Below are 25,764 nucleotides of genomic sequence, written 5' to 3'. Positions count from 1 at the left end.
AGCTAAAACATAAAATAACTAAAACATGAAAAAAAACACTAAAATAAAAAATCTAAATTGCAATAACAAATAAATTGGGTGACTGTAACTACGGTATCAAAGTTCTTAACTTGTTACCTTTGAATTTAAGAATTAATAAATGGCATTTAAAGGCATTCAACAAGTGACATTTTAAATTTTAAATAATAATTTGAAAAAGAATTTTGATAAAAACTATTAAAGATAACTCTTTTTTAGTAAATATGGAAAAAAAAATGTAATTATAGTTTGATGAAAAAATTTTTAACCTTGCAGCAAAACCTTTTTATTAACTTTTGAAGAAAAATTTTATAACTTTTTTTACAAAATTCATATCATTTATTATCTACTTATTTTAATGTAGAAATTATAAATTAAATCAGCACAGAAAACTGATTATTTTATGTAGTTAAACCAGCAATATGCTGGTTTAATTACATAAAATTCTAATTTATCCCTTTTTAATCTGACCGACTTGATATAAAATATCAATAAAAAACCAACTTAATATAAAATATTAATTTGGTCAGATTAAAAATTAACCTGATTAACCTAATTTATCTGATGAGGTATTGATTTAACTTCTTATAAAATTTATTACTGCAAGGCTTATGTTTATTTTATTTAAAAATAAAATAAACATATATATTTACATAAATGTAAATAAGACTTAAATTAGGCATAATAAATTATGCTTATTTTAAAGTTTATTTACATTTACGTCATTGTTCGCTAGAGGTACTATAAATCTACATTCAAAAGAAAAAGGGTTGTTCTTAAAACAAGATAAATGGTGATGTTAAAAATCTCAAACTCAAATCAAAGGTGAATGTGAATCTTCAATCACTGATAGTTAGTACGCTTTAAAACTTTTTTTCTAATAAATTAAAAATTGTTCAATGCATCTACTTTTTGGTGTGCAGTTCTTGCGTACAATTGATATTATATGTAGATATTCTAAGCATAAATTAAACTGTTAGTTAAATTTATACTTCCTATGACTAAGCATAAATTAAACTGTTAGTAAAATTTATGCTTCCTATGACTAAGCATAAATTAAACTGTTGGTTATATTTATGCTTCCCATGACTAAGCATAAATTAAACTGTTAGTTAAATTTATGCTTCCTATGACTAAGCACAAATTAGTCTGTTAAACATTTTCTAGTAAAATAATAACATATTTTACAAATCTTATTTGGGAATGTTTTTTTTTTTGAGAATCAATATAAGTAAAGAGTAGATATAGGTAAAGAGAAATATAAGTGAAAAAAAAAGTAATTAGAAACTTAGCCTGCTTATAGCAAATTTAACTATTTGCTATAAGCAGTTATAATTAAATTTAACTATTTTTATTTTGTAACTTGTTGGTTGTGAAAATTAAATTAATTATAGTTATTTAATTATAAATAGTTTTGTATAAAAGATCCACTTCTAAGCTGCTCAAATTTAATGTTATTTACAAATTTTCTTGTGCTGGCTGTAATGCCAGTTATATTGGAGAAACCTACAGACACTCAACAACAAGAATTTATGAGCACCTTACAAGAGACAAACAATCTAATGTTTACAAGCATTTAATTTCTTCCATCGGTTGTAAAAAATTGTTATTATTTTTATGCTATTTACGGTATCATAATTTGTATTATAATTTTTATTGATTTGTAACAATTCTATTTATCAGTTAATATTTCTCTGTAATGTCTTCAAAGTTTGATTTTATATTCCAGAGTAAAATGTAATTTTATCTTTTGAAAATGTAGCATGTAAACTATGAAACATGTCAAGATTAAAAAATATCATCTTTTTCGTAAAAATATTTACATATTTATTGTCATTACGCTGCTCAAGAAATATATATATATCTTATACTGCTGGTTTAGGTGGGCAGTCTGACATCATACTAAAAAAGCCTGCTGTCGGGGGCTTCAGTACATACATCGACTGACAAATAGCCTGACTCGAAGCGGAATGCTGCTATATCAACTGAGGGTTTGGCATGGGGTAGCAATCTTTTCTTTTAATATCCTTTGTTTTTTTTTTCTTCTTTTTCTGAAAATTCATATTTAATTATGTAACAAAAATATGGCAACAGTTTGTTACATAAATATCATATTGTAAATATATATATGTGTATATATATATATATATATATATATATATATATATATATATATATATATATATATATATATATATATATTCTTAAATACTTCTTTTACTGCAAAAGTATCTAAAGTGGGCAAAACCTTTTTGGTAATATTATTAGTGTAATAACTTATAGGTTTGAAAAACCCATAAATATCTATATATAAAAACTTCCTTTAATACTGCAAACAATAAATATAAAATAGTACTCTATGGAAACTGATTTAAAAACATAAAAAAAATTCCTTCAATTACTATTTTTATTTCCATAAAACAATATTATACGCAAGTCCTACACATTAAAAATATAAATAATTTAATGTACAAACAAACCTGATAATATGAATCTGTTACCATAACAACAAGTTTTTACATAAATTTACAAAAAATGTTTATAGAAATTCAGTTATTATTTGATTTCTCTCAGGTCAAGAATATTTTCTTCATAAAAAAATCTTCATTGTTAGCTGTAAGATTGATATTGTATAAAAACATATTTGAGTTATAAAAAAGTAAAAACCACATAAAACTAGTGAAATATACATCAGCAACATCGATAAAACTTTTAAGAATAGTATGAAAAAATGAGGGAAAAAATAAAAATGCAAAAATAATTCAACAATTGCGAAAAAAAAAAAAAAAAATCTTCTATCATACAAACTATGTTACAAAAGATTAAATATAACTCTGTAAAAGCATCCTAAGCAAACATCATTTACAAAAGAAACCTTGAAAATTTTTGAAAAAAGTGAAGTGTAAAATAAATAAAAAATAGTTAACTAAAAAAAAGCTAGTTACTAGAAAACCACAAAAGTTAAAAAAAGAAAATCAGAGTTATTTCAATTAGAAAAAAAAATTGTAAAAGTTAAAACATTAAAATAACTTAATTAAAATTAATACAAAATCTGTCAGAAGAGAGAACTTTCTAAAATCAAAACCGTTTGAATCCATAAAAAATTTATTTTACTTAGATAACTTAGAAGGGGCTCTGTTTTTATCACGCTGTTGTTGGTGTTCTAACATTGACCGATTTAATGCTCCAGTCATGTTCTCATCAATGCGTGTGTATTCACTTCTTTCATACATTTCAGTTTGAGGCTTTGATGTACTATGTAAAGGTGATACAGGACTTGTTTTATAATTCCCGCGATATGGATCTTTACCACTTACCATAATGTAGTTTAAGCGATTAACATTTTGAATTTTAGGTTTTGGAGACATGAGATTCAGATAGTCACTGGTTTGTTTAGTTCGTGTCACATTATTAACATTTTCGTAGGATCCATCCCCATATGTCACAGTATCAGAACTATGACTTAAGCGCTCATCTTTTAGAGCCCTTACAGCATGATATATGCTAGGATCTTCATCATCATACTTTTCAAATTCGTTTTTATAGTTTTTTAAATGCAAAGCTTTCACTAATTTTGAATTATGAACTTGATCTGAACTCACATTCACATATGAGTCACTATCCTCATCACTGTGGTGCTTGCGATTTATGTTAGTATTTCTATTGTTTCTATCAAAATCCAATGAATCATTTAAACTGTTTCCTTTTCGTCCTTTTATATTAACATAGTCTACAATAGGAATGTCCCCGGTTGCCATTTTCCATGTTTCAACACTAGTTGGGTCTGATAAATGTTTTGCTGAAATATTTTTTCTGCGTGATATAGTTTTATCATTATTTACAAAAAATACATTATCATCACTAAAATTTAAAACGTCAACATTACCATAAACAGGTTCATTTTCAGATAAACAAGTTTTTTTATCTTTAAATGAAGAAATATTATTTTGGTTTAAGACAGTGCAGTCATTTGATTTGACTAAATTACTATCTAAGACATCTGTAACTGTTTCTAAATTATTTAAGTTATTTTCAACTTTATCAAGATTCTCATTAGAAAAATTAAAAACCGATTGTCCAAGACTAATTGGAGATCGAGGAGGAGGTGTTGGCATTTGTTCTGATTCATTTTGCTTTATACTTGTCTTTCTAATTTTTCCAAGTGAAGCTCTTGATGTTGGCTTATATCCTGTTGTGCGTTCTGCAGATTTGTATTGAAGAGAGCTAAATGTATCACTTTTATCAGTTTGGCAATCATTTGAATCAATTTCTTTATTTGAATCTTCGTTTAAATCAAGTTTTTCAACTTCATTTTGTGAAGAACTTTTTTTCTTAATAACAATATCCCCAGTATTGGATAAAGTACTTTTTAAACATTGTTTTTTTTCTTCAAAATCAATGTGTAAAATATCTTTTGTATGATGATCGTTAAGTGAACTACTCATTGAATCAATGTGCAAACTCTTCTGAGGTAAGGGTGGAGGGGCCGGTGATAAAGGATGAGTTTGACACCGTGATAATTGAATAACTTCATTCATGCTTTCTGGATCCAAAATAATATGATTATTTTTATGTCTATCTAAACTGCGAAACTTAGACTCATCGTTAATTGAACTAAAATATTTTGCTGTAGTGTTTTGCTTTTTATTTTTTTTTTTACGTTTCATATGATTACTCGCACGTAGAATAACACGTTGAAAAAAATTTTGGTCACTAACATTACGCTTAGCTCGTTGTAAATCATCTAAAAATCCTGAACCACGAAAATCATCGCTACGCACCATTTCTATAAATTGAAAGGAATTTTTATTGAATAATTACAGATACAGTGCCTTTTTGCATTCCTAATTTAAAGCATTTTAATGCTTATATTTTACTAATTAAGAAGTGAATTGACTATTATAGTGAGTGTTTATTACAATTTATGTGAGTGTTTTACTCCACTAACAGTTAAAAAAAAAGCTAACCCTATCAATGTATGTAAACATGTACAGTACCAATGCTACACATTTAAAAACAGGAGAGTTATTGAAAATTAAAAGAATTTAAAATTTAGTTTCAATGCTATAAAATGCAAGAAGGCACTATAGTAGCAGGTAATTTTACATGTAAATATTAAAAAAAAAACAAATTAACTAAAATCTAGATTTTAAAAGATTATTAATTATTCTTCTAAAATTATTATAATAATTTAGATAAATTTTAAAACTTCATTTACCAGTGTCATCACCACCATTTTGATTGGTATTAATATCAAATGCTTTTGCAATTTCATAAGCATTGTTAGGAACCAAAAGATTTACAATTTGACTTTTAGACTTGGTAGCAATTTCAAAAAAAAAATGAGATTTGTCTAATGCAGAATAACGCAAAATATCGTTTGAAAACCAGCGACTAATGCATTTGTAGTGTTTGTTAGTTATTATTGAAAAGAAGGTAGAATACAAACGAATTGTAGCATGACCAGATTTTAAACATTGCTTATCAGGAATAGAAATATCGAAAGTCACAGCTTTATAAAAATAAAAAACAAAAACACTACAATAAAGATTAGTAAATAACTAAAATAAAATATAAAATAAAAATAACCAAAACATCAATACATAAACACATACACAATGCCAACAGCCTTTTGTTAAAAATGTCAAAGAAAACAGATCATGTATATGCACATGCAAACTGCTGTTTTTAAGCAACATAATTGTTAATTAACAATATTTTTTAAAGTTAATTTTGTTTGTGTGTGGTTAAAAGACTTTATATTTGGCTTTTAATGCTATAAAAATTATCAAACAAATTGAAATGTTGCAAGCTCTTTGAAAATGAACTCTCATTTTTAAAATGTTTTTACTTAATTGAGAACAGAGAGGTGGAATGGTAGATTGATAATTGATAGATATAATAGAAAATTGATAAACACAAATTTAAATAAAAACCCTTATTATAATTTATTATTATTTGTTATTATATTATTTGCTATTATATTATATTATTATATTTATCTTTAAATTCTCAAGATTAAAGTTTTAACACTCTTGTGTTAATTTTCTAAGTTATTAATAATCTAGTTGCTCTGATATTTTTATCAATGTTTTTTTATTATAAAGGTTACTCTGATACATACAAACATACATACATATATAAATACATGCATACGTAATTAGGGCATCCAATACTGGTATATCGAAAACCGGTATCCTGGTATACCGGTTGTTTTTCCAATACCAATACCAAGCTCTCAATACCGGTTTATACCGGTATTTCAATTATTTTTCATCAGACAGCAATTGTTTGATGAGACTTTGGGCATGTTTAGACTCAGAGATTTTTAAAGAGTTGTAGGCATGATAATATCGCAGAAGAAAACTTTGATTATAAAAATGGATAAAAAAGACATCTTTTGTAAAAAAATTTTACAATTTAGAAAGCCTTTTTTAATATTTAGCAACCAAAGTATTAAATAAGTTACATTTATATTTTAATATATTCAACACTTTTGATAATTAGTTAAAATATCTAAGCGGGGAAAATATCACAGAAGAGAACTTGGATTATTGAAATAAAAAACCCTTTCTTAGATAAAAAGTTTTTTTAAATATTTAGTTACCTGTTTGCATAAATTTTTTTTAATTATGTAATTAGATATTTTTTGGAAATAATTTTTTTTCACTTTGTTTTTTGTAACTGTTGGGTTGTGCTACACTTTATTTGTTCTGTATTTATTTGTAAATATAGCAACAACAACAAATAAAGAAAAAAAATAAATTTAAAAAGAATAAATGTTTAACACACATGTATTCAAAGTCAAGATAAAAAATTATAACTACATCTCTATATAATAGAGATGTTGTTATGTTTTTTTTGTTGTACCTAATGTTGTTATTTTTTATGTTTTTTCATATAATATAATTATATTAAGTTCGTAAAATATTTTTATCTTCGTATTTATAAATTTTTGATATTTATATACTTTGTATTTCAATATTATTTATCATATTTCAAATTCTAGTATTCAAAAACGTGCTGCCCTAACCATGGCCGATAAAACAAAAGTATTTAAAGATTTTGGAAAAAGACTTCAGGACAAAAACTTTGTGTGGCAATACTTTTTGTGTGAAAAGCCTTGAGCTGTAGCGAAATGTAAAAAATGTGCTAGAGAAATCAAGACCTATGGTGGCTCGACTAGTGGACTCCATACACATTTAAGGACTTCTCACCAAATAAATTTATTGAAACGTTATCCAGTTGAAGTTTCAACTTCACCATCTGCTGCTGGTGTTTCCACTACACCTGATTTGTAACTCGCTAGACCCAGAAATAAAATTTTAACTTATTTTACGAAAAGTTAAGACAAATATACATTGCCGAATGCTTTAGCTATAATGACAGCCACTGATGGCTTACCATTCATAGTTCTTATAACATCATTTTTGGCCTTGCTAAAATCATCCGAATCCATTCGCCAATCAGTTAAGAACTATGGTACTAAAATTCGAAACTCAATAATAACAGAATTATCTGAACTTGAACAGCAAGAAAACAGATTAAGTCTTACATTTGACGAGTGGACTTTTGTAAAAAATAGTTGTTATTTGAACATTAATGTTCATTCTATAAACAGATTTTAGAATTTGGTTTTAGCACAAGTTAATGGGCATTTCCCAGAATAAAATGTGCGTTAATTGACAACTTACTGAAAGAACACAACTTAAAAATTGATTGCAATATCGTATGTATTACCACGGATAGTACTTCGGTAATAAAGTAGGACGATTAATGTCCATTGCAAGCGACCACTAATAAATTGGGAGTTACTAGAAAAAAAGGATAGAGTTATAGAGCAAGAAAACATGAAGATGGGAGAGAGTTCTAAAGAGTTGAAGTGCAGGAAAATAAAAATAGACAAAAAAAAGTTTTTGGAGCATGCAGGGGTGGATACAGTAAAAGAATGAGACTTTGATGAATGACGTGTCAAGCGAAAATGAGTTTTAGTTGATGGAACTAGAGAAGACAGCTTCTTTGAGCAGTGACCATGATAGTATTTGTAGAAAAGAGAAAGAAATGCAACTTTACGACAATGGGAAAGAGACTCAAGCTTAGCAGATAGACCGGGTCCAACTACATTTACAATGTATTTTTGGACCTTGTCTAGAAAAGAAAAAGCATCATTAGAAAAACCAGCCCAAATATGACAGTAATCCATACAGAGACGAATAAGAGATTTGTTGAGGTAGAGAATGAAATCAGGGGAGAGAAAATGTCGAGCACAATAAAGAGAAGACTAGATTAGATTAGATTTAGACGGATTAAGGATTTTTCAGAGCTCACCAAATTCAAATGAACTTGCAAATAATTTGGCTCCATTAATAAGCAAAAGTTGTAAAGCTTGCTTTTTATGCTAGAGCATTTTTATAAATTAAAAAATTCCATTCAAAAAGCCCTGATTGATTTATATTCAGTTTTCAACTTTACGGAATCTGAATTAGAATTGATATTATCAACAGCATCTATGTTGGTACCAGTGAAATTAGCTGTAGAGGCTTTATGTCAGAGATTCTTCTATCAGAGATTATTCTTAATTCTTCTATCAGATTAGATTCTTCTATCAGAAATTCTTCTATCAGAAGAATCAGAGATTCTTCTATCAGATTAGATTCTTCTATCAGAGATTATTCTTCAGAGATTATTCTACTATACTATTCTTCTATTATGTCAGAGATTATTCTACTATACTATTCTTCTATCAGCTGGTACTACCGTATCTTTTAATTAAGGAGGTCTTCATATTGTTACTTATGGCGTAGGACCATTAAGTAACAATATGAAGACCTCCTTAATTAAAAGAATAAAAGAAAGATGCACAAATTTATCTTACCTCATTCAATATCTTCATAAAAGAGATCAAGCCCAAAATAATTTTGGTTCAGATATCATATTTGAACTAAAACTGCTTTGGTAAATTTAATTGTGCATCTTATTCAGCGACTCTCATCTGTCTAAGCTGAAACTACAGCATTGCTATCCCAAACAGATGATGAAGAAGATACCATAATGTGCAAAGACGAACCTTTGAGCTTGACATTACAGGAGCATTTGGACATGGTCATAAATGAGATGAAAATGAAAACAGGACCAAAAACAAATCGAAATATTAACGAGTTGACTAAAATGATATTTGAGGAAGACGGTACACGTGGTACCAACTTGAAGTTGGTATACGATTATATTTTAACTATTCCCCCAACGAGCATAGAAGCTTACTTTTCATAGAGAATGTTATGTACAAAAATTTGATCATCTTTAAATGACTAAACTTAAATAATTTATGTTTTTCGCAGGCCTATTTCAATAATAAGTTTTTTTTATGCTTTTCATTTTTTTTTTCAAATTAATTTTATATATTATTTTAACTTAAACAATAAAGTGTTTGAACTGTTTATTTGTTGCTTTGAGTTTTAATTAATGTTTTTTTGAGTATTTGTAAATACCTGTATTAATACCGGTATATCAGTTTTCACTAAATCTAATACCAAAAAACCAGTATTTAATTTTTGGTCTGGTATTGGAAGCCCTATACACAATACATACATAAACACACACTAACATATATATATATATATATATATATATATATATATATATATATATATATATATACATATGTATATATATATATATATATATATATATATATATATATATATATATATATATATATATATATATATATATATATATATATATATATATATATATATCATACACGTACATGCATACGTTAGTCAGATAAATAAGATATATAAATAAACAAAATAAATTAAAAAACTAGCAAAATACATTCTCCAAAGTGTGCCAAGAGCAAGTTTATCCATTGCTTGAAAACAGTTTTTTGACTAAAAGATAAAAACATTGTTTGTGTAAGCGTTATGATAATCAAAACATTTTCTATTTTGTCATAATGTTGGTCTGAATTCATTCCACAGAAATCAATTAGGGGTAAACTAAGCTTCTCTTTTCCAGCTTGAGCATGAGATGCATCTTTATAAAGAAGCAAGTAGCAATATGATTCTAAAATGTGATTAAACAAAACAATATATATTATATTAAAAATGTTCATCAGAAAAGTTTTTACATCAAATAGCAATAAAGAAAACGAAAAGCATTGCCTGAAATATCTAAGCTAAGAATTTTAGTAAAAGATAATGAATTTAAACTTTAGTTTGAAAATGTAAAATAAAATCCTGTAAATACATTTTAACTTATTAGTTAACTTTAATTTATTTCTTACTTTTTAATTTAACTTTTATTTAATTCTTACTTTTTAAAAAAAGATAATGTCTTAAATACAAATAACAAAGCAAAAATCCTCCCCCCCCCCCCTCCTTCCTATCTATTAACAGTCACCTCAAGATGTAAGTAAGAACATAAAAGTTTTAATTAAGAAACATACAATGTAATTAAAAATACATAAATTGCAAATAAAAAACATAAAATGTATTTATGCATGCATAACTAATATGTAATTGAGAACATAAAAATTGAAATTAAGAAAGGTAAAATGTAATTGTAAAGACATGAAATCGGAATATAACCAATTAGTTTCATTTTAATTAATAATAAATAAAACAAAATTATTTATTTACAAAAAATTATGAAATTAAAATTAAGTGAAAACAATCCCATTAAAATACTACTAGGGGTGTGGTAAGGATTAAACTTGAACTCTCGCTTATGCTCTACCACTACACTACTACCGCTAAACTTACTGTTAGTATTACTGGATTTAAGTGTTGTATTAAATAATATTGATCAACAAAAACTATTTACAAGACTAAAAAAGCTAAAAACAAGTTTCACTCTTAGCCTTAAGTGTTTATACTAGTTTATAGCTTTAAATAGCATTTAAATTTATAGTTGTGATGGCTTATAAGTGATTGAAATCATTTTGCATTATTAAATTAGAAAAAATTGATAAATCATGATAGATAAGATAAATGTAAACTATGGAGCATCAGAAGGTTTACTCCAAGGTCAGAAAAATTTAATACTATGATTAACAAACACTTGAAAATCAAGGAAAAATTATTTTAACTTTTATTTTTGAAAAATTTTAAAATTAGTACTTCCTTTATCTCAATACAGTGCATTAGGTAAAACAAAATCACAGCATTACCATAGATTTGGAGGGAAAAAAAAATTTGTTATCAAAGCACATTATAGTAAACAAAAAATGTTTTAGATTTGTCAACTCAGCAAAACCTTTGACAATAAGAATAATGATTTGTAAAATTTAAATATTTTTTTTGCAATTAGATGATTACTCTCAATACCTTACGGTTTAACATGTTATTTTATATTTAAAAGTTGTTCAAATCATCTGTTCAAAGATGCAAGACTTATTAGAAACTAAAACTGTCAATTTAATGACTATTAAAATACTTACAATAGTTTAAAAAAATTAAAAAAAAAATCTAATACTCATTACAGATTCTAGATTTTGATTATCATCCCTTTCAAATAATCAAATTTTGAACTTATTTGAATTATAATTATAATACTAAAACATTTTTAAAATGTTCTACACCAGTTTGCAATTAAACAGAATGATGATGTGCTATGTAAATACTGCATGCTTAATACAACATACATGGTGAATGTTCTGCAATGTATGGATTACCATATTCTGTGCTACCAAGTATACAGGTTTGTAGATTCCAAAACATTGTTTACAAAACAGATCATAAACAATTATAAAATAAGAAATGTTTACAAATAAAAATTAGGATTTAACCTGTGTTTTTAATATTAGTTTAACATTTTTTTAAATAACCAGTTATTATTACATAAGTTGAATAAGTAAAACTAAATTTGTCAAAAATATGTAGGACTTTAGAGCTGATTATACTTGGTAATAATTAGGTAATAATTTGGTAATAATTAGGGTTGTTTGCCAAAAAAAAAAACTTACAAATATTTTGCATTTTTATCTTCCATTTAATTCAAATTGCAATTGAGGAAGTTGTTCATGCACAAATTCACCAATCAACGCATTATACCAAAAAAATAAATAACAATTCTGCAAAAGCGCTTTACGAATAAAAACTTGCAAAAAAAATCATTTCAAAAGAATACTTGCAAAACAGTTCCTTACGGCATAAGCATTTCGGAATGTGACTCAAAAGCATTTATTAAACTGTTATAAAAACAAATGTTATTATTTATTATTTAAATAAGAATGTTGTTAAATGATTCTTCAATAACTTATACTTATATATCTAGTATACATATATATCTAGTATACATACATATATATATATATATACATATATATATATATGTGTGTATATATATATATATATATATATATATATATATATATATATATATATATATATATATATATATATATATATATATATATATATATATATATATATATATATATATATATAGATATATATATATATATATATATATATATATATATATATATATATATATATAGATATGCGATAGTGGTGTAGTGGTAGAGCGCTCGCTTCATAAGCGAGAGGTTCCGAGTTCGATTCCCACCACGTCCCTGGTAGTACCGCGCTCAACTTGTTTCTCCGCGCGTTTGTCAAGGTTTGTGTTTCGGAGTTATGGAGTTGAGAGAAGGTGATAACCACAAGTAGCCTCCTCATCTGTATTGGCCTTATCGGCTTTGGGGAGGTGAATTACTAAAAATAAATATATATATATATATATACACATTAAAATTTTGAGTTAAATTTTGCTCTTTCTGCCCCTGTCGTTACGCCAGTGTTTATATATATTCATATATTTCAAGTATCGACTTTTGGTTGCTTGTTGCCTATGGCATTGCAAAAATGGAGATTTACTATTTATACCAAGAAAAATATTTGGTTCCATTACTAAGTTTAATTTAACTTCACTTGTTGATTGGCCATTGTCAGTTCTTATTGAACATAGCAACTATTTTATTATCTTTTAGACTAGCTACAGCTCTAAAACTTTCAGTGTTTTGTATAATTCTTGTGAGCTTCTATGTTAAAATTGTTTCCAGGGGTGAAGACCCGGGGAAGGTTCGTATTGCATGTACCTGCTTTTTTGCTACGAAATTTTGCTATTAATTTTTCACTACCCTCCAAAATAGCTAGAACTTTAAAACTTTCAGCAGATGCATAGCCCCAATAACGTTGGGATGTTGCATATTAAAACATTTTCTAGGGCCAACGATACAAAGGGGAACAAATCCCCTTCCTACCTTCTTACCCTAAGAAAAAATCTTTGAAAAGAATGACTTTGAAATTTTTAAAAATTTATTTGTTGTTATTAAGGTAATAAAAGCGAAAACTCTTATAGCAGAGCATCTCAAAAATAAAAAAATGTGAAACTGACTAAACATAAAGTCATTCTATTTGAAAACAAGTGAGTTATTTTTAAGAATTTTAATATATAATTAAGTTTTAGCATTTATAACTTAAATTAGGGCTTTTTTTGATTCCAACAAAGGCATTGTTCCCCAAATATGCAATAGCATTCGTATGTTAACATTATTCAAGTTATCTTCATTATTTAATTCTTATTCATTAAAGAGTATATTTTATGAAAGTCTTGGTTTATTTATAAAAGTTTACAACTGAAACTTATTAATATCATATAATAATTAGTATTTTAATTACTTAGTTACTTATACGTATTTGATTCATAGAACATAATTAAATATATTTATTATGCCGCATTTTGTAATTTTTTTTCTGTTCAGAACTGTTTCGCAAGTGCGGTGCAAAATAGTTTCATTTCAAAAGAAATTTTCTTTTTTATCATTATTTCAAAATATAAAACCTTAAAATGTTAGTATGTTGAAATACTGATATAAAATTTTATTATAAACATTTTGGCATATATATATTTTTTACAATTATATCTGTTTGGCCAGCAAACTTTCTTTATAGACTCCAAAACGTTGTTTATCGAAAGAGCTTGTTTCGCAAGTGCGACTTTCGTAAGCCCTACTTTTGTATGTTGCAAAATTTTAAACATATTGAATAAAAATGCATAAATTGCAATACTCCTGAGATTTTAGCACTGATTATAATTTAATATAATCCGACCTTTTTTATTTAATATTCAATACTAAAAAATGGTTACCATGACCAACTTTTGGAGAAACTTTTTTTAACACAGCCCATCGTTGCTTCCACTATAAATAAAAAACATTAAATATTAAAACTATATTTAAACAAAACACTAAACTAAAACATATTAATTACTTCTTATGAATAAAAGTGGACATTATTTGTACAACTAATTTTGAGTATTTAAACATAAGTTATTATTAATTATGGTGACATTTTTACCTAAAAATCTTGTGTAATTTAACCGAATAATTTTTTTATATAAAGTAAATTAATTTATAAACTCTATTTAAATAAATATTAAAACACTTTTATTTTTTTATTTTAAAGAATGCCTGCCTAATTTATGTACACTTCACTGTACTCCTATTTAAGTCACTTGATGTATGTACTCTATCTGCATACTCCACTGTATGAAGTTGATGTATGTACTCTCTCTATACTCCATGCATACTCTCTGCATACTCCATGTATGTCTGCATACTCCATGCATACTCTCTGCATACTCCATGTATGAAGTTGATGTATGTACTCTCTCTAAATACTTCACTGCACCTATCCCTATTTAAGTCAGCTGATGTATGTACACTCCACTGTGCCTACTCTGATTTAAGTCAGTGGGTGTATGAATTCTCCAGTGACTACAGCTAAATCAGTCAATTTATGTATGAGTTGATGAAGTTATTCTATGAAACTTTAAAAAAAAATAAAATAAACATTTCTATAAATAAACTACAATAATATTAAAAAAAAAAAAATTACTTAGAATTAAAAGATTAAAATTACAAAAAATGTACTTAAAACTTATACCAAATTTATCTCATGATTCAAAAGAACTTAATTATGAACTTTATTATACTGAAAATGTAAGGGAGTGTAACTTTTTTATGAAAGTGAGAGATTGATATAATACATGAAAAAAATAACAAATTTGGTATTTTTTAAAATTTAGTCGAATGTTCTACCTATTCTTCAGTTGATGTTGCAACACTCCTCGCATGTTCTACCTCTATTTTTTTTTTGTAAAGCTTATTAACCTCCTTAAGGCTGAGATAACCACTACAGTGAGCCTTGATGAGGCTACTTTAAATATGGTTAAAAACCTCTCTCAACTATATAACTCCAAAACACAAACCTTGCAAACAAGGCTGCTGCATAAAGAAAGAAGTTGAGCACAGTACTACCAGGGACACGGTGGAGATCAAACTTGGAACTTCTCACTTATGAAGCAAGCGCTCTACAACTACACCACTACAGCATTGCCAGTCAATGTAGCAGCACTTCTCGTATGTTCTACCTATTTTTCAGTCAATGTATGTAAACATTTAAAAATAAAACATTCATGATTTTATTTTTTATAAAAAAACATTCCATTCTATTAAGTTGCGTTTTTGTGGTTTTTTAAAAAAGATAAAATTCAATTAGTTGTTTAAATTTAATGGTTTTTACATAAAGTACACTTGATTTTGTCAATTTTAAAGGCATAGTTGTTAAGAGCTATTTTTTTTAACAAACAGTAAATTTAAAAGTCAAACTATATATAATATATACATATATATATATATATATATATATATATATATATATATATATATATATATATATATATATATATATATATAAATATATATATATATATATTTATATATAGTAAAGGCCAAGACCAAGACTAAGACCAAGACATTTGGGCTCATGACCAAGACCAAGACTGAATGCTTCAAGACCAAGACACCAAAAAATCAAGACTTAGGTTCTAAGAAGTTTAATACAATAAAACTAATACTCACACATGTAAGGGATAAGCAGGTTCTATCTGTTGACCAGCTTCGCACCTCTTCTTTATTTATTAGGCTGACGTAAATATATTTATAATACATGTTTTCAGTTTAGAATGTTGAATGCTGGATCTTCTTAAGTCATTACATGGATTTTGCAGGTGTCTGTTTTTATGACTAGGCAACTCATTCTATTATCTCTTAATGAGGGTACAGCTCTAAAACTCAGTTTTATGGTTCTGAGCCCAACTGGTAGTCAGGTTTTCCGAACTCTGTCATAATTCTCAGAGAGACTGATTCTATCAACAGCTGTTTTTATGACTAGATAACTCATTCTATTATCTCTTAATGAGGATAAATCTCTAAAACCCAGTTTTATGGTGCTAAGGCCGGCTGGTAGTCAGGCATCCTTAACTCTGTCGTAGCTCTCAGAGAGACCAATTTTATCAACAGCTGTAAAATATTACAGCACTAACAGTGCCATGTTGCGCATGGATGGTGTCCCTATTTGTACTTTTGGTCTGTATTGTTGAGGCTACATTTGGAGCTTTTGTTACGGCTTAGGGTTTATTATTAGAAATGAGGCAATTGCTTGGACTATTAGATAGTATACTGAGTGCTATCTGAGCTTTGAGCCAAGTTCTTTAGTCAATTTAAAAAATGACTAAAGTATCAAAAACTATAAAACACAAAAACCATTGTCATAAACAAGTTCTCTAACTCTATCAATCACTAATATTTGTGGTCTTTGAAGTAAATTTTCTTCTATTGAGTTTTATCTTTTGCAAAGTTCATCAGACCTACATGCTCTTTGTGAGACAAATTTTAGTTCAGCTGTCTCATCTTGTGATGAGACAGCTGAACTCGAATTAGATAGTTATCTTCCTTAATGTTGATGGCTATCTTCCTTTAATTTGTAAAGACTCTAATAGTCCTATGCTTGGCATTTACATTTGTAAGAATTCACCCATTTGTTGCGAAACTAGGTTTGAATCAACAGACTATTCTTTTATGTGCTTTCGATTAACTCCACTTCACTCTATCACCTTTCACTATGTTCTATATCACTCTCCTTTATCTCAAGACTGCACTCTTTTTGATGTTATTTCTGATCAAATTAACCGAGCCCTCTTTATCCTTCAGGCAATACGGTTGTTGTTGGCAAATTTATTGATCATCACACTAAATGGCTTGGTTCTAGTGTCAGTGACTCTGCAGGTGTTTAAGTCCACAACTTTTTTTGTGATGACCTTTGGATAGAAATCTTTCGTCTTCCTGCTGACAAATATGCTACTTATGTAACTTCTTGGATTCAGGCTGGCATGGAAAGTTTTGATTCCTCTTGACAGTTCCAAGTCAAGCCTCACTCTACTCCATGGTTTTCCTCTCATTATGCTGCTTCAATTTTCAATCGTAACCATTACTTCCATATCTATTGTCAAAACAATTCTCCAGAAAACAGACAACTGTTTACTAGTGTTAGAAACAACTGTAAAAAAGTTTTCTGCAGAGCAATCTGACTCGTCTGACTACTATCCCATTATTCTTCTTCCTATCATAATCAAGGTTTTTCTTTTTTTTAGTAAATAAAAATATTTATATACTTATTCTTTATTTTTTATGCATGTTTATACATCAATCAAAAAAAGAATACATAAACAAATAAAAATATAAAATAATATAAATAATTTTAATTAAACATTAAAAAAAAAATTATAAGATTTTTTTAACATTTTCCTAACATAAAAAATATTTCAGTTAGAACCTTGTCAAACCAACGCAATGAACTCTCATTAAGAACAGGAAGTTGCAACGATCTACGGTTTGTTATTAATAACTAATCCATTTATTAAGTTGATATTTTTTGTAAGAATCAAGAAAGTAAAAGACAGTAGAGGTCCGAGACCAAGACCAATACTCTAGGCTTTCAAAACCAAGACTAAGTCCAAGAATTTAGGCTTCAAGACCAATACCAAGACCAAGATCAAGACAGTTAAAAATGAGTCTTGAAGCGTCTTGAGACCAAGATTTTGGTCTTGAGAACTACATCTCTGATATATATATATATATATATATATATATATATATATATATATATATATATATATATATATATATAACGGACAAAATAAAAACATCAATAAATTTTTTATAAATGAAAATAAAACTATTATTAGATTTTTTATAAATAAAGTTTTATCTTTATCATTTAAAAAATAACTTATTTTTATCAAATTTATCTTTTATTAAAAATAAGTTATTTTTTAAATGAAAAAACACTACCATCTGCAATTGATCTCAATTTTGCTCTGACGCCTTTCATAAGTGACTGTAAAAAATTTAAATCGATTTCTTGCAGTTTTAATTTAATTCGATCAATCAAAACTTGCTCTGTTGAAGCTTGCCAACCTCCCTCATAAACCTTGTGGCAAATGTCCCCAAAAGTTTTCAATTGGTCATGCTTGAGGCACATTTGGGGATTGGATTCTTTATCAACATAATAATTTTTTTGTCAGAAAGTATTTTTTGTCAGAACCGATTTTGTGTTATAGAGTAAGTTAACTAGTTTCCTGCTTCTTTTCTTTCCCTTTAATTTTTGTTCTATAGTGTATTATGGAGTCTTTCCATGGTTTTTATTTAATATTCATTTTTTTAACTTATAGCCAACTGTCTATTGATTTACATCAAATTTAAAACCTATTTTTCTCTGACTGATGCCTTTTCAATTGTTGGCAAGTCTTGTTAATTTGATTTTCTTTTTTTTTATATTAAGTTTATTTACAAAAACATTGAGTCACTTTTCGAAAAGATTTTCATTGAGCTGCATTTAACCTCATTACAAATAATTGTGTTTCAAATAATAAAGTTTATACTTTATAAAACATTTATGCCTACCCATAAAACCACAAAAACAAATTATTATGCTCAAATAATTAAATTGAGATTTATCCAATAACTTCCGCATCACCTGTTATATATATATATATATATATATATATATATATATATATATATATATATATATATATATATATATATATATATATATATATATATATATATATATATATATATATACATATATATAAAAATTTGTTTTTGTTGAATTATTAATTACATAGCTAATAGTAAAATATATATTATACTATAGAAATATTTAAATTATGAAAATTTTCAATATTTTTGCATATATACATATTGCACTGTATTCATAAGGGTTTGAACTGCCATTTTGTTGGAAAGTTTATTGGTTGATATTAAAGGGTCCCACAAACATGATTAAGTTTTCCTAAAAATAGAGCAAACATTGATCCTTTTGCTCACTGTGGGAACCTTCCTGTTGTTTGAAAATTTTTAATTTTAATTCCTGATCATAATGACAGTGGCTTAATAAGTCTTTTTTTTTGATTTCCTGTCTAATTTCCTGTCTTAAAAGGTGTTCTCTATTGGATTTAAGGACGAAAAATTTTCTTGCCACAGTAAAACAGTATTATTTTTTGCTTTTAAATATTTTATCACAGACATAGCTTTATGGCATGGGGAATCATGCATAAAGATGCATTTGCATCTTTATGCATTGGAAACCAAGCATGTATCTGAGGAATTAACATTATAGCTAATATTTTTAATATTGATCTTGGCAAAAACCTCATTCTTTTACTGTATCTGTCCCTGCTTGCTCTAAAAACTTTTATTTACTTTGTTTTTTTCCCTGCACTTCAACCCTTTGCAACTCTCTCTCATCTTTGTGTTTTCCTGATTCATACAACCTACAACTTTTCAAGTCTTCTGTCAACTTCTGTTTTCTTGTTCTATAACTCTTTTTCTTTTCTAGTAACTTTTATATATTGACTTAATAGTGGCCTATTAAGTCAATATATAAAACAATAATAAAGAAGGCCTGAGGCCTTCTTTAAATAGCTGAATGAAAGCTGAAGAAAGCTGAAAAAAGCTAAGATTTGTCAAAAAAAAGTTTGGCAAGTGCATAAAAAAGTGCTTGCTAAAAAATAGAAGCATCTTTTTAAAATGCAACAAATTGTTTTTTGTTCATCAAATACATTTACAGTTAATTAAAATAAAATGTTAATTTTGCTTTTTTTATTTTAATTAACTTATTTGGAATTTAAATAATACATTCATTTTGCCATTTTTAATATAATTTATTTATTTAGAATTACGTTTTTTTTGTTTTGTTTTGCTTTTTTTGCCATGTTAAAGTTATTTTAATTTAGAGCTTAAATATTTTAAATTAAAATATTAAAGATCATTCTGATTTTGTTATTTGAATTGTTTTATTTAGAATTTAAACAAAATACTTGTCTTTCCATTTTAATCTGAACCATTTTGTTTAATTTTTCTATAAAACATTTTTTATTTTTGATGCTTTTATTTTATTATTTTATCTAGAATTTAAATACAACTTTCATTTTCTGACATTTTTTCAGTTATTTAATTTAGAATTTATTCAAAGCAGTCCTTTTGCTGCTTTTATTTTAATTTGAATAGCGAAAAAAGACAAACTTTTAAAATCACACACACCAGCCTAAAAATGACCATCAGGCCAGCGCTTTTTTGTATGCTGGTACTAAATTTTAAATGGAGAACACTGATATATGTATGCATATATATATATATATATATATATATATATATATATATATATATATATGTATATATATATACATACATATAAATATATATATACATATTTATAGATACATACATATATACATACATATACATACATACATACATACATACATACATACATACATACATACATACATACATACATATATCTAAACCAGTCTTTGTGGGCTACACGGGCCACCTGCCTAGATAGTCTTGCACGGGCTTTTTTGAAAAATTAAAATTATTATGTTTTGATGTAAATTTTTTTTATTCTTAAATTTATTTTGTTGATTCTTCATGCCAGATATAGTAAAAATTTTAATTTAATAATAAATGTTTTTTTAGCGATAAAAAGACAGAAAAACAACTTGCAAAAAAAAAAAAACCTAATATTTTTTTAAAATAATTTTTTATAAATATTTAATTTTTATTTAATAATTTAGTAATTAATTAAATAATAAATAAAAGCAATATTCAAATGTTAAAATATAATTAATCGTTCTAGTAAAACAACAATATATAAAAAACTGTTGTACATCATATAATTGTCTTATAAAAACGAATGATCTTAATTATATTATTATAAAAGTTCATTAATTTCTCTCCTTCTTTGTGAATGAAAATGTCATCGTATATTAAAATTTCTACAATCACTTTATTAACAAGTAGGTGAGTGACAAATCATTTAAAAAGACTTTGGTAAATAAACTTCAAATAGTTGGATACTTGTAATGTTGAGATAATAGTTTTTTGAAGTTACACGGTAGTTTTTATCTTTTGCTCAGAGTTATTAGTGTGCGCTCTACTAAATTAGATTTTGTTATTATGTTTTTGTTTTGGTTTTGTTTCTTGATTTTTATTCAGACTTTATTCTCCAGTTTTATTAGTTGTATAATTGGATTTTTGTTGAGTTTATTCCAGATATAGTCAAACTAATAACTTGCAAGCAACACAAAAAATGGCAGAAAAACAACCTTTGGAACCATCAGCTTTATTCAAGCATCTTGGCGTTTGTTTAAAAAATTTCGCAATGAACATAGCAATTTTGCAAGATCTATTTGAGCATTAATATATTGTCTTATTAAAATAATGGAATAACATATGACATTTTTTATTGCGCTTCTTTAGTTGATTCATTTTTTTTGTGCTTTGTAAATTAAATTAAATTTTAAAAATTTAACTGTGATAAGCTATAAAGATATAGTGACAATTATATTGAAATCTTTTTTTAAATAAAACTTGAACCAAAGAGTTCTATTCTTTTACAATTATTTTTCAAATATTTAGACTAAAACTTTAACTATTATAATCGCTTCCATTCGATTTACTATCATACTCTTTTACAAACTCGTAATTGATTTTATATTCTTTTTGGAAATTAAGAGAAAATATATGTTGTGTTGATGTGATATGTAAGTTAAAATTTGAGGTAATCTAATTTTTAATATGTAAGAGACTTAGTACAAATAGATTTTTAAGATTCCAGTATATATACTTCTTAAAAATATTCTTTTTATCTAATATAGGGGTGTATAAATAAAAGTGTTACATGAATTTAAAAAAAAAAATCTTTTTTACATTTTATAAATAGAACCAATAGAAGGGTATTAAATGCAGTATTATTCTATATATCAGGTTTATTGCTGTAAAATATACTTAAATGTATTAAATATAGCGCAAGTATGAAAATGAAAATAAAATATGAAGAAATCATATAGTATTATTTTTATCATACAAAAGGAATATATATAGTTATAAATTCTTTATAAATATTCATTTTAAATAAATTAGTCCAAAATATCTTCAATTTCAAAATCAAACGCAGTTTCTTCACATTCACTCGATTTAGGTGTTTCCCATTCAATTTCACTGCTTAAACTATCGTAATATCGTAATATCGAAAATGTCGTCTTTTTCATCATTTACTATTGTAATAGGTTGAATTATTGGATCCAAAATAGTTGTTCGCCGTTTTTATAAAAATACCTGAATAACCTAACCTAATAACCTGAATAACTTTATATCAGACACTCAATTTATACTATAAAAATCGATTAGCAGTCTGTTGATTATAAATGAGATATTTGATTTTTAATAACGAGTTAAATATTATCATATTAAATAAAATGCCGCCTTTTTCAAAAAAACCCACAAAGTTAACGCGGAAGTATACAGGGAAATATGCACTACTTTAAACAACTTTAAAGTATGACAAACTATTTTATTAAGCAAGCGAAATATGTGATTATATAAAAAAGAAATTGTCTTTATTATCTAACAGTTCTTATTTTATAAGTTTACAAATTTCCAAAGAATACTGAAAACCCGGACTATTATGTGTGTGTGATTTTAAAAGTTTATTGGTTTTTTAACATACTATTTATTTATCTTTTAACATAACACAGAATAAAATGGAACAGTTATAGCTGTTTGAAACTTGTTCAACTTTTATTTTTTATTTTTACATCAGAATATTCAAAAATTATTTTTTTTATAATTTTTTTAGCATATCCTGAATGAAATAGTTTCGTTTTTTAACTAGTAAAACAAACAGTATAACAAAATTACATCATTAGAGAAGTTTTTAAAAGAATAACTAAATAAAAACATAAAAATATCTAACTTTACTTTTACCAAAAATTTACCAAAATACTTTACACAGGCTTTATTTTGCCCATGTAAACTGATTTGCAGAATCGCAGAGGAATTGCGGGCTATAACCCGCCATTCCTGCCAAAGCCTATATATATCAGGCCTTGTTACGAAATTTCGCTGCGTAACGAAAACGCGTAACGCATTTTTAAGAAACTCAACTCAGCAAATATATTTTGTATTATTAGAAGTTATATTGTGTCACTTGCATCTTTTCAAGTACCGCATTGTAATTAAAGTTATTTTATTAACGCATTAAAAATCATACAGTTTTTTTTTTCTCACTATAACAAAAGTTACAATTAAAATCTAAGTTCCTATTTAAAAAAATATTTTTATCATTTTTTTAAAATATGAACTAAATTTTATTTTGAAAAAAATATTTGTTTCATAAAACGAAAATAATATTTGTTTATATTCTTATAACTTTTACAGTTGGTTTTTGGTTATTTTATTAACTATTAATAAATTTCTTCTTATTTATTTTGTGAACTCTTATTAATAATGTTTTTAAACAATAAAGAGTTTTTTTTAATTATTTACCAGTTACCAATAACGTATTCGTGATCATAATTTATTTTCATAAATTAAACGAACGTCATTAAAACTTTATGTTATTGAATTAACAATAAACAAAATATCTTATTAATAAAATATTTACATCAAAATAAATCGTGCATTTTTAAAACTATTATTACAAAAATAATTTTTATATTTAAAAAGGAATTTATATATTTAATTCCTTAAGATAAACTTAAAACACTTTAGTTTTTTTAACTAATTTTTAACAACAACAAAAAAAACTATTAAACAAACTGTTTCTTTGACAAAAAATCTATTAGTTACAATAGCGGTTAAATGCTTTTACTTACGACTTTATTTCTTCTAAATAAACATCACGTTAACGACATTAAAAGATAATTTAAATATTCTAAAGATAAAAGTTTTTGCGTAGCGGAAAAGTGCTGAACGCATAGGCAAATCCCCTTTTCGCAGGCAAAATGCAAGCTGCATAACGCCTCTTAACAAGGCCTGATATATATATATATATATATATATATATATATATATATATATATATATATATATATATATAAATAAATATATATATATAGAGAGAGAGAGAGAGAGAGAGAGAGAGAGAGAGAGAGATAGAGCGAGAGAGAGAGATACATATATATATACACATATATATATGTATATATATATATATATACATATGTATATATATATATATATATATATATATATATATATATATATATAGAAGCCTTAGATTTTGTCCGAAAGTTTTTTCCATATTTTGTTGACAAAAAGTAAAAATTAAAAAGCAAGACCGGAATTTTTTTTTTTTAATAATGATAGACTGCCTGCCCCAACCAAACCCTCAGTCGATGTAGCAGCACTCCCTTGCGGGTCAGGCTATTTGTCAGTCGATGTAGCAGCACTCCCTTGCAAGTCAGGCTATTTGTCAGTCGATGTAGCAGCACTCCCTTGCGAGTCAGGCTATTTGTCAGTCGATGTAGCAGCACTCCCTTGCGAGTCAGGCTATAAGATAGTCGATGTAGCAACACTCCGCGCATGATTTACAGTAAAAAAAATTAAAATATAAAAACATTTTATTAAAAAAAATAAAAATAAAAACGTTTTATTAAAAAAAATAAAAATAAAAACATTGTTTATATTGTTAAAAACATTCAGAATGTTTTTAAAAACATTCTGGTCAATTAAATTAGCGTTTTTGTGGTTTTTTTATATAACAGTTAATTTGTAATTAAATTAATGGTTTTGACTTTCGTCCAACACGAAAATGTTGGACGAAAGTCAAAAGTAATTAAAAGTGACGTATGTGTTGGCGTAAGAATCACTTTTTTCCTTCCGCTCTTCCCAAAGCCAACAAACTATAGATCTATATATATATATATATATATATATATATATATATATATATATATATATAAATATAAAATTAAGATGAAAAAAAAACAACTTTTTTACGGTACTTAAAGTTTCATACCGTTTGCAGCACTCATCAGCTATATATTTAAATCAAAAAAAATCTGTTCAAAAATACAATTTAAAAACCGTTACAAAATTCAAAAAAAACAATGGTATGAGTTCTGACATAATAATAATAATAAAAATAATAATAATAGTAATAATATGGAAAAACACCTTTTTTAATCTCCAGTGTCATTTTGGGACAGAAGGCATCTGTTTCTATGTCTACACTTAGAAACAACTTCACTCCTTTTATTTAATAAATTAGTATTTTTATAATATAGAATTTCATATTTTTCGGTGAGACATAATTTGCAAGATTGGATGTTGGATTATATGTTTTACATCACCTGAGAATTTTCCACTTAACTATAGGAACTAAATTAGCTTCTTTTAACTTCCATACATGTTTTGAGAGCTCAGTATCATTTTTGTGTTTAGAGATTTTAAATGATTTAACGTGACTAGTGTATCTTAATTTAAAAGGAGTCTCACTTATCCCAATGTAGGATTTTTCATTAGAAGATGAATCAAGATTATCAGAT

At 26.2% G+C, this 25,764-nt stretch overlaps 2 protein-coding genes across 4 annotated transcripts in view; both read right to left on the bottom strand.

Moving 5' to 3' along the window:
* Positions 1–2,635, bottom strand: part of LOC100204279 (uncharacterized) — an 8,674-nt gene extending 6,039 nt beyond the window's left edge. For 2 of the 3 annotated variants that reach the window (XM_065814076.1, XM_065814078.1), the window contains exon 1: positions 2,499–2,634. The gene's annotated coding sequence lies outside the window, so the exon portion shown is untranslated. Of the gene's footprint in view, positions 1–2,498 lie in introns of all 3 variants that reach the window. The other variant, XM_065814077.1, reaches the window with a different exon arrangement.
* Positions 2,412–25,764, bottom strand: part of LOC101236578 (probable myosin light chain kinase DDB_G0279831) — a 26,602-nt gene continuing 3,249 nt past the window's right edge. The window contains exons 2-5 of the mRNA XM_065814075.1: positions 14,173–14,224; positions 9,856–10,086; positions 5,237–5,530; positions 2,412–4,804 (exon numbers count right to left, since the gene is read on the bottom strand). Of these exons, the coding sequence (XP_065670147.1) occupies positions 3,129–4,804; positions 5,237–5,530; positions 9,856–10,086; positions 14,173–14,224 (2,253 nt within the window). The 3' untranslated portion in view covers positions 2,412–3,128. The remainder of the gene's footprint in view (positions 4,805–5,236; positions 5,531–9,855; positions 10,087–14,172; positions 14,225–25,764) is intronic.

This window comes from Hydra vulgaris, chromosome 12, assembly GCF_038396675.1.
Source record: "Hydra vulgaris chromosome 12, alternate assembly HydraT2T_AEP".
NCBI classification, from domain to species: Eukaryota; Metazoa; Cnidaria; class Hydrozoa; order Anthoathecata; family Hydridae; genus Hydra; species Hydra vulgaris.
Note: the sequence above shows the minus strand (reverse complement) of the source record. Positions and strands in the feature narration are given on the sequence as shown.